Below are 10,466 nucleotides of genomic sequence, written 5' to 3' on the forward strand. Positions count from 1 at the left end.
ACTGGACCTTTTATAATTCTTTATCTTATGTCCGAATGGGTTAAAGGGAAAAAGAAAAGGGGAAACTCCAGGCAAGATGCAGGGCAAACTTTCCTGTTATTCTGGGAAGCCAGCTAAAGCCTCAGGCAGGCTCTCCTTAGATTCTAAGGCTTAGAAGTTTGAGGTTCCTTGGGTGGCCTTTAGTGGGTTCCTTCTCTGATGCTCCACCAGGTTTCAGAGAGGTCAGTGCGGTCCCCAGGGCGCCTCCCCCCAAACAATCAGGCCCATCAGTGCTGCTCTGGCCCCAGCAAACACCAGCTGCCGCTATCCCTGGGGGCCAATGAAAGGTCCTCACTCCACAGCTGGGGAGAAGCAGCAGAGGACAAGACCAGCCGGCCTGGGAATGCGGGGGCCCGCCTGCCTTTGGGAGGGACAGTGGAGGGCGGGGGCAGGGGGCGTCGGTCCACGCGTACCCTGCAGGCTCTGGTACATGCTCCAGTAAATGCGCAAGCAGTTCTTCTCCTTCTTCATGCCCCGCTTGCAGCGGCAGTTGTACAGCGACTTCTGCTTCAGGGCCTCCATGGCGCTGCGGCACTCGTCCTTGGCCTCCAGGCCAGACGCCAGGCTGAAGTTGGTCTCCTTGCCCGCCACGCACTGCCTCAGCGTGCGGTACTTGGTGCTGCAGCTCTGCTCCTTCAGGCACTGGTCGCTGGCTTTCACGCAGTCCAGGCGATCCCCGCCGCTCACCTCGGCGGACAGGAGCAAGTCTGCAGAGGGGAGGGGAGGGAGCCTGAGTGCCGCGGGACAGAGACCCCGACGCCCCTGTCCCGTGAGAGGGTACGCGCCAGGTCGGACAAGGACGCTTGACCACACGTTCTGGGGCGCCCTGCTCAGGCTGCGGGCCCACACCCCTACCCCCGGATAACCGTTTTCCAGTCCCATGGAACTCCTGCCCCATCCCCTCCCCGCGGGTGGCGCAAACTCAGCCCGCGGCCTTTGAGCGCTGTGCTCCCGAGCTAATGCTGTCCAACGCGCTCGCCAGCCCTCGACCCCGGGGCGGCACGGCCGGAGCAGGGTTCCAGCCGCTCCCTGAGCCCGGCGCGGCTGACCATCGGAGACTGTCCGAGGAGGATCGGTGGCCCACAGGGCGCCGGCCGCGTGCTGGGCTGGGGCGGACTAGCAGTGGCCAGCGGTTCGCCGGGCCGGGAGCGCCGAGACGCTACTTGGGGCTCGGGGAAAAGTTTTCCCTTCGAAGTTTGCTCTCCCGACCCAACGCTCGCCCATGCTCCACCTGCCCGCCGTGCCTCTGCGAGATCCTGGGACTCGCGAAGGGCGCAGGGCCGGAGGCTGGAGGGCCCCTTGGTTCCCCGCCGGGCTGGATCATAAAAACCACGCACGAATAGCTGTAGTCACTGCCTCGCTACCATCGCCTCCCTAGCCAGAGCATTCGTGATCCGCGTCCCCCAAAGAAAACTTCCTCCCACATCCACCGCACCTGCGCCTCAATTGGGGGTTACGGGGGAAGGATCTTCTGCGAACGACCCTCCGGTCTTTCTCTGCTGGTAAGAAAGCCAGTGGGGGCATCGACTTACCCAGGAGCGGCAGCACAAAGTACAGGGTCGCCAGGAACATGGTGTCGGCGCGCAGCTGGTCCCTTTCCCCAAAAAAAATACCCGAGCCGCCGCTGGGTCTCTCCAAGGGAGCTCAGCATGCAGTGGTCCCCGGACCGCCGCGCTCCTCTGGCCGCTCAAAGTTCAGCTCCATCCAGTGTAAGAGGAAACTCCCGGACCATCAGCCACCACCGCCGCCGGCGACTCGGCTCCAGGAGGGTGGCGGGGCGCGATGGCGGGAGGCGGTTCTGCTTTTAGGGGTTCAGTTCCGACTCAACCTAGAAGAGAAAGCGAGCTTTGAAATGAGAGCAGAGAACGCTGAAGCCTCCCCTCCCCGCCCCTCTGCTCTCCCCTGCTCCCGCCTTGGGGGTCTTCTCTACGCCCGGGTGAAGACCCACCCCCACCCGGTCGGGGCGCAGGGGGCGCATGTGCGTATATTCCCAGCGGTCGCTGACTTGGGGCGGGGAGAGCTGGAAAGATCCGACGCAGGGTCCCAAAGTCCAAGAGGCTGAACGCAAACAAATAAACAAACGTTACTTTCTGAGGGCCAGGAGCTGACCGGCGGCTGCCTGGAGTCGGAGCCCTCGGCGGCGGCGGTAGCTCCCTAGCCAGCCCTGGCGCGGAAAGAGCCCCTTCTCCCAGGAAGTTGGCCGCCCCCTCCTCGCGCTGGCTGGTTGGCTCGCTCAGCTGCCGGACCTCCACTCCCAAACCACCACTGGTTACCCCCGTGTCGCGGTCCTCTCTGTTCCCGGGGCTCGCCCTACTGAGGCGGCCGGGTGAGGGGGAGAAACCCCGCTTGTGCGCCCCTACCCGCTGAGCGTCCTCTGCTCCCTTCCGGGCGTCCCCGCCCCTCACACACTCGCCCTGGGCCCGAGACTCCGGCGCATCCGCACCCCAGCCCAGGACTAGCGGGCCGGGCTGCTGTCCCCGAACAGGTGCAGCCCAGCTACACGAGCGCCCCCCCAGTACCCCAAAGTTGGGGGAGCGGCAATGGGTTCTCAAATAGAACAAGAAAACTCTCTACAAATGCCACCAACCTGGACTCAACCGACCGCGTCCAGCTGTGGCCAGAAGCCAGTTTGTTTATTTATTTATTTATTTATTTATTCTTGGGGGGGTGTCTCCGCCCCCTCCTTCCCTTTCTGTGCTCGCTTTCTCTGCCCTAGGGGGAAAAAGAGATGCGGTAATCTTCGAGAGTAGTCCGAGCGTTGATTTTGGCCGGACGATTTCCTAGCAGAGCTCCGGTTCAGATGCCGGTTAGGGTTGACAGTGGTTATTGGAAGCAGCGTGGAGGATGGCGAGTGCGGAAGCCAGATTTTTGCGGGCCAGAAGACCCTCGGCCTGCTCCTCCCGCTGCCCGGCAGCGCACAGGCAGCTCGTTCCGGAGCTCGCCCGCACGCCGCCGCAGACGCACAAGCTCGCTGCTCGGTGGGACCCGGGGCTGGACCCGCAAGCGCGCACAGGACACGCAGAGCTCTGCAGCCGGCGCAGGGTGCTGCCAGACTCGCTCGCTCGCTGGCTCTCCGCCCTTTCTCTCTCTCTCTCTCTCTCTCTCTCTCTCATACACACACACTCTCGCACACCCCTCAAACGGGCACAATGCACAAGGGCTCTTTCTTTCTTCTTAGTGCGATGGAGCCAGACCCTTCTTCCGGACACAAAGTTTTCCCCCCACGTCACTCGCATCAGTGACTCAAGACTTGGCGCGTTAAAGACACACTCAGCCCCAGACCCCCGGGGCGGCAATCGCGACATGCGCCCACCCGTTCTTCCACGCCAGCGCGCACTCACTCACTCACACATGCACTTACTGGCTCTACCTCTCCTCCAGCTTGGATGAGACAAAAGGGGAGCCCCAGCCCACTGCGGTCAGACCTGCCTTTGGGAAATTTATAAGCTGCTCTCCATCTTGGCTGTTTCAATAGTAAATTAAAAAAAAAAAAAAAAAAGCCTAGCACGTACTGTCCTTCGCCCCATCCCTGGGACCGCTAGATACCAATGGGGCTGCTCGGTAACCCCCACCCCCGCGCTCCCTCCCACACGCTGGCTCCAGCTCCCGCACGCTGGGGGGCGCCCGGGGCTCCCGAGTCTACTCGCGGTCCAGAGACCGAGTCTAGAGACAGCCGGCAGTGGTGGGTGGCCAACTGGCCGCTCGGGCTCCTATTCGGGATCTTTGCTGATGTCCAAGTTCATCTCTCAGGGAAACCGAGTTTGAATCAAGTCTGCAGGAGCCCAGCTGTCAAATCTGCAAGCCCATCAGACCAGACAATGGGCCGCCACAGAGGACAGAAAAGAAACGCTGGTTTTGATGGAAGGGGGTTAATTGAAAAGGGCAAGGGCTTTGGTTGAAGTTTGAGGCCCCTGTGTAAGAGCGGGGAGAAGAGGAGGAGGAAGGAGGGGAGTTGGTAGCTGTCCTTTCAACTACACAGCAGCCTGGCGCGCTCTCAGCTGCAGCGGCTGCTTGTGGGCGCGCTGCGCACTGCTTCCGGTCGCCACTGAGTGTCTGCGCCTCAATGGTCGCCCCAAACGCTGGGTACATCCCGCCAATCCACGTTCGGGGTTTGCTGTGCACGTGCTCCTCGCCGGCAGGTGTGAGGAAACTGACGCCCTCATCAGACACCCCTCCCCCAACACGCACACACAGTCACACCACACGCGGATTTTTAGTTCAGTGTATCAGTTTACATTTGGTGGGTGAGTAAACAAAGCAAACATATGTCACGTTTTTGCGACAGATGGTTCAAACCAAGGGCTACTTAAGTTCTCTTTCTGTAGCAGTGGTAGCAGTCTAAGTTACAGCGTCAGTAAGTGGAAATGTAGTTAAGTCATCCAGTAAGTTGCTTTGACTTACAGAAGTTTATTCTATTTTCACACACAAAGTAGAGAAATCCTGGGGAGGTGATTTTAATGAGAGGAGGACTGAATATGAATTAACAGTTTGTTTAAAGATTACTCCTCCCTGGACACCAAAACATAAAACTGTCTTTCAATGTTCCATTTTATGAGTGGAGGAGAATATCTTCCTTGGGAAAAATCAGTCATTAGAATTTGAATTTTCAATAGATGGCCTGGCCCCTATCAGGGCTGACCACTTGGGATGGTTGGACAATGAGGTTTAAAACATCATCCGCCTCTTTTGTTTTCTACTTTTAGAAGTGGCTCCATGTTACCCTACAGAAATCTTTTAAATCAAATTTGAACAGGGTAGAGGAAAGGTAAACCAGAAGCCCTCCAAATATAGGCTATAGGACTTCTTTTTAAAGTGCAAATGGCCTCAGACTTATGATGTTTCAGCTTACAATTTTTAGACTTTACTATGGTGCAAAAGCCCTGAACGTTCTGTAGAAACTGCATTTCAAGTGCATTTCAAAACCATTCTGTTTTTTACTTTCACCTGAGATATTCAGCACTTTTATGTAATAACATAAACTCTGTGTTATATGATTTTAGCCCAACTATAGACTAATATAAGTGTTCTGAGCACTTTAAGATAGATTAGGCTAAGCTACCATGTTCAGTAGGTTAGGTATATTAAACGTATTTTTGACTTACAATATTTTCAGTTTACAATGAGTTTATCAGGATGTAACCTAACTGTAAGCAAGAAGCATCTGTACTTGCAACTTCAAGAATATTTCAGAACCATCCACTCACACTGGTTCTTATTAGGTTCTTTTGTTTATTTATTTATTTATTCATTTAGAGACAGGTTGGCGTATAGTGGTATGACCATAGTCCATTCCAGCTTCTAACTCCTTGTTTCAAGTGATTCTCTTGTCTCAGTCTCCAGAGGAGTTAGGACTACAGATGCATGCCATCGCAACTGGCTAATTTTTTTAATTCTGTTGCAGTGACAGGGTCTCACTGTGTTGCTCAAGCTGGTGTCAAACTCCTGGGCTCAAGCAGTCCTCCCCCACACCCCCGGCCTCCTAACTTGCTAGGATTACAAGCATGAGCCACTGCCTCCAGCCTAACTAGTCCTTCTTAAATTCTTACTGATGATGAAAACAGAGCTTTGTTTTTAAAAGGTAATAATAAACCACTGATGCTATCATTATGTTGTCCATTAGAACAGCTAAACATGTAGCTAATTAAAGTTAAACAAAAGAAAACTACAGTTCCTCAGTCACTAGAGGGAACCACATTTCAAGTGGCCACATGTGGCAAGTGGCTACACTATTGGACAGCACAGATACACCACATTTCTACCCAAGTTCTAGTAGACAGCTCTGCCCTATATGACTTGTGTGAAATTAGTTAATAGGATGTGCATATAAAATTCTTAGAAGAATGGAGTAGCGTCAAGTGAATGTTTTATAATCAGCAACAGTGGTGGGAGTTGCTGGCAGGAGGAGGAGGATGATAATGGCAATGACGCTGATAATAATGATGATGCCTTGTGACGCTCTTGAGGAAGTCAAAGAATCCATGAAGATCCAGCCCACTGCCAGTGTGGGTCCTCCACTCAGGATGAGATCAGCAAACAGGAAACCCAGGAGTAAGAATATGAATATGTCAAGAGCTGTTCTTCCGAGGAGAGGTGTGAACAGGAAGATGTGGCCCATATCCAGCCTAAAATTTCTTATAGTAAGAACTCATTTTTTAAAGAAAGACTACAGCTTTACCACTATCTCCACTAACTTCTAAAGGTAAGAAAAACACACAACCAGAAAGTTCTGGGGATATGGAAGACAGAAAAGCATTGTGACTTACTGTATTAATATTAGCTCCGTTTCCTTAGAGTTCATCTGCTCCCACGTGTAGGGGACTGATCTCAGGATGAAAGGTGACATGGAAATATCAAATATTATTAATAATTATAAGGGTTCGTGCAATCCTCTGTGACATGTTTTCTCAGCAGCAAATTGGTTTTAATGCTACAAAATTAGGTTCAATCCACCCATAAGCACGTGAAGTGAGCAATTTTCTTGCATTTCTTGTTATAAGTGTGTTTTCATAAGTTAACAGATGAGTCATGATGAGAATGACAGTTTTATTCCATGCAGCGTTTCATCTTTTACTCTCATTGCTTTGGCCCTATAAAGCATAATGTGAAATGCGTTCTTTTTGTAAAATTATACGGCTCAAAGATCATTCAGATTTCTTTAACTCTTCCTAGTCCGTGGAAGTCCACGGACATTAGACAGTTTGACGGGCTTACCTCTGTAGTTACACAAAACCAACCACTCACTGGGCCCTAAATGTGCTACCATTTTTTTTTTTTTTTAGCTGCTACATGTTTGCCCATTCTGCCCCATCTTCCTAATAGGGGCTTCCGCCTGCTATTTTAAGGTTCACTTGAGTTCCAACGAATCACTGAGAACAGTAAGGACCCCTTTGGTCAGAAGTAATAGTTTCCTGCAATGTCCTTCATGGCTTTCCCAGAATCATTTCTCTTGTGACATTCATTGTATTGCAGTTAGTTGCTACACATATTCACTCAACTGGAATGCGAGCTCCTTGAAGGCAGGAAGATGTTTTAAGCCCTTTTCTTTTTTTGCATCTCCAGCATTTAGATTGGTGACTGACACAACGTCACACCACAGTAAATGGATATTGACTGCATGAATAATGGTTGATGCTGTTTCTCTGACACAATAATTTTACTGAAAGGTTTACATAAAATCCCTTTACTACGTGAACAATACTGACTACAAGTACCTCATACAATTACTGGTATTGCTGTTCCAATAATAGTATCAGATATGTATTATTCCTTTGGGGATCTGACTTTTAAATATTTTTAAACAAAACCCATTATTGTAATAGAATGCTCTTTTCCTGGTTCACTTTAATAGGAACATATGACATATTTCATTTCTGGGAAATGATAGCTTGCCTTAGGTCATATTTTAAGGCATAAAGCCAGAAGCAGAGTAACATTCCCACCTGAAGTTCTCTAATCATCTAGAAATATGCCTCTGTCTGGGAGGGAGGGATTTAGAAGGGCCAGATTACAACTACCCTGGAGGCTTCATCCTCAATGAGAAATTTTTAAAGGCCAAATTGACCCAAAAGTGTTACACACTCATTTTTAAATACACAAGTCCTTTGCACTGTTTCAGGAAAAATGAGAAAATAATAATCATCCAACCCAGAAAGCTGCTGTAAAGGTCTGTGTGCTGACACAGATCTCACCCTCTAATACTGTATTTTGACACTTGCCCTTTGGCAATACAGGAAGAGCCAGTTGCTCTCAGATTTCAGAGCCCTTCTCCACACTGACTATATTAAGATGTCTTTTGAGCTTTATTTGCAGATGGAAGTTTCTTATTGGCTATCAGGGTGCCTGACCCCTAGGAACCTATCTTAGGAAATTTCCCTTCCTCCTTAGTTTTTAAGTAATTTTCACTTCTTAGTACTAATAAGCCAACGCAAGGATTTTTAATGCCTTCATGGAAGAATATTGCATTTCATGAGCGTTGCAGTCATTTGTACTTTGGCCTTATGCCACGAAATGCATTCAAGGTGTGCAGCCCTGATGAAATAAAGTGCCTGTCATGTCTAATTGCTTGAATATATGACAAAAGATACCCCATCTTCAGGGGGACGTGCAAGGGTTTTCCAGTGGTTGCCAAAAGTGTTGGATTAAAAGCCCTGTACATTTCAGGGCTCTTTACCAAGGAAAAATGGGAAATGCCTGCACAGAGGAAACATCTTTTCTCTCTACCTCTCTCCTAATAAGCCCTTAACCCTGTTCCAATGGGACTGTTCCTTCGTAAGGGCAAGAGGGAAGCTTAATCCCCAGCTTTGTCCAGTAATTAGCCTCTCTCTCTCTGGAGGCAGCAAACACAGATGCCTACCCGGATGAGCTCTGGGACGAGGAATGAAAACAAGAATGAAAACACTGACTCATTTCTTCAGAAGCCTTTTAGCAGCCTTAAGACAGTAACAACCTCTGATTTCTATTGATGCTTTTTTGGTCTGGAGGGGTGGGATAGGGCCTCTCTCACCACTGCAGAAGCAGAAGTAGCAGGGATGACCAAGAACTTGGCAGAGGGTGGCTTAGTCCCCCAGCACCTCCTCTCCCTGCTGCAAAAATGAAGGCTCTGTGACAGCGTGCTTGTCGTGACTCTTACCCAGGCGCCTTTCAACAGATGCCATGGAAATGCACTGTTTACCAAAACCAAAACCTCTGGAAGCACTGTAGTCTGAGCCCACTAACACAATTAGCTTGCAGTTAATGATGATGCCCCACCAGAGCTAATTAAGCCAATGGTGCTTGTAGCACAAAGGATTTGGAGCCTGTTTTAAAACATCTATTGTGACATCATTTAAAAGTCATTTCAAACTCCTCCAAAACTGTTGCTCTGAAAACAAATGCAGTGTAATGTTCGTGTAATGTTCTCAGAGTTGTTGGTTTTATTTCCCCCTGTCAAAAATCTGACAAAAGTCAGTTGAAACTGTCAAGGAAAAAACATCACACAATATGAGATTTTCCTCGAATTTGAAGTCTATAGAAAGAATGACAAATCTGTTATATAGATTACTCTAGCACAAAAGTGAATTAGGAAAGTCTAGGAGATACACTATCACAATGAATATATGAGATTGCCCTTGACACAGTTCATAAATTTTGAGGCCATGACAAAGAATTAAAATGAGATCAATTTGGTTTTGATCTGAATTATCTGTTAAGCTTAAAATACAGAAAAATCAATGGGATGGATATCTTTGTATTTTTTTCTACACACAACCCATGTTAAGAGACAAAGGGAATTTCTTCTAGTCACATCCCTAGAGATTCTCTTGGTAACCTTCAGTATTTTGTCTCAAGTGTCAATAGAAACTCCACCTGTACTCTGAAATATCTCATTGATTGCTTGATTGATTCATGGACTGCTGCTTTGGCTGATTTTTTTTTTCCTTCCATCTACCCAGTGGCTAACACTGTGATATGCATTGCAAGGAATACAGGTAAATTATCTTGCCTGAGGTCAGACCTGAGTACATCCCTCCCTGTATTACTAATCTTCTTATCTCATCCTCCTATGGCACTGCTTTTCAACTTGCAGTCTATGCCTTATTCATCAGTCACAAACGTTCATTTCACAAAATATGAAAATGCATTACATAAAGTAAGTATTGTTCCCTTACGCTTTTGTTTCATTTCTGTGTGTGTATGGTGACTGTATCGGATTGTCACGCAAAATGTACTTCTTATTGTGAATCATGGTTTAAAAACTTTGAAAGCCACTGCTTTATGTAAAGAGCACTCTGACTTTTATTTGACATTTGCCACCCAGAATAAAGACTACATTTCCCATCTTCTGTTGCAGCCAGTAATGTTCATGTGGCCATGATCTGATGAATCAGATGTGGCAAAAATTTGAAAAACCTCTGAGGGGGTGGCCTTACTCTATGCGTTTCTATCATCCTCCATCCTGCTCCTTGGTGTGCTTTGTTCAACCAGGCATGTGAGAGTAACATGGTAGGAATGACAAAGCAAAAAGGCAGAAGGAGCCTTGGTGCTAGGATGACTTCCTGGAGCACAGCCGTCTGGCTGTCCTGGACCTTCCACCCTATGCTATTATGTGAAAGACAAATAAATTTATCTTATTTAAGCCACTATTATATTATGTCTCTAATACATATAGCTAATTCTATTCTTATAGAACCAGTACATCCAATTTCTAACAAAGTAGAAATAAAGGAAAATAAATTCAATAAACAATTATTTGCCAAATATCTACCCTCTGCTAGGGTGGTTTGGGAAATGCAGGAGAATATTGGCTCTAAAGGAAAGTGCAATCTCATTGGGGAGATGAGCTGCATATCTTCTTTACAATATTGTAAAGAAGTGGAAATATTTAGGGAAGACAGGTAGAAAGGTAAGAAATAAAAAGGATCAATGAGATTGAGAGAAGGGCAGAGAGA

At 48.5% G+C, this 10,466-nt stretch overlaps 1 protein-coding gene across 5 annotated transcripts in view; it reads right to left on the reverse strand.

The window, feature by feature from the left end:
• GFRA1 (GDNF family receptor alpha 1) overlaps positions 1-3,501 on the reverse strand; it is a 227,457-nt gene extending 223,956 nt beyond the window's left edge. For 2 of the 5 annotated variants that reach the window (XM_053583944.1, XM_053583940.1), the window contains exons 1-3: positions 2,627-2,944; positions 1,572-1,867; positions 453-746 (exon numbers count right to left, since the gene is read on the reverse strand). In XM_053583944.1, the coding sequence (XP_053439919.1) occupies positions 453-746; positions 1,572-1,611 (334 nt within the window). In that variant the 5' untranslated portion in view covers positions 1,612-1,867; positions 2,627-2,944. Of the gene's footprint in view, positions 1-452; positions 747-1,571; positions 1,868-2,126; positions 2,358-2,399; positions 2,480-2,626; positions 2,945-3,400 lie in introns of those variants that run through there. The other 3 variants (XM_053583942.1, XM_053583943.1, XM_053583941.1) reach the window with 3 other exon arrangements.
• Between the last annotated feature and the right edge of the window lie 6,965 nt (positions 3,502-10,466).

This window comes from Nycticebus coucang, chromosome 3, assembly GCF_027406575.1.
Source record: "Nycticebus coucang isolate mNycCou1 chromosome 3, mNycCou1.pri, whole genome shotgun sequence".
NCBI classification, from domain to species: domain Eukaryota; kingdom Metazoa; phylum Chordata; class Mammalia; order Primates; family Lorisidae; genus Nycticebus; species Nycticebus coucang.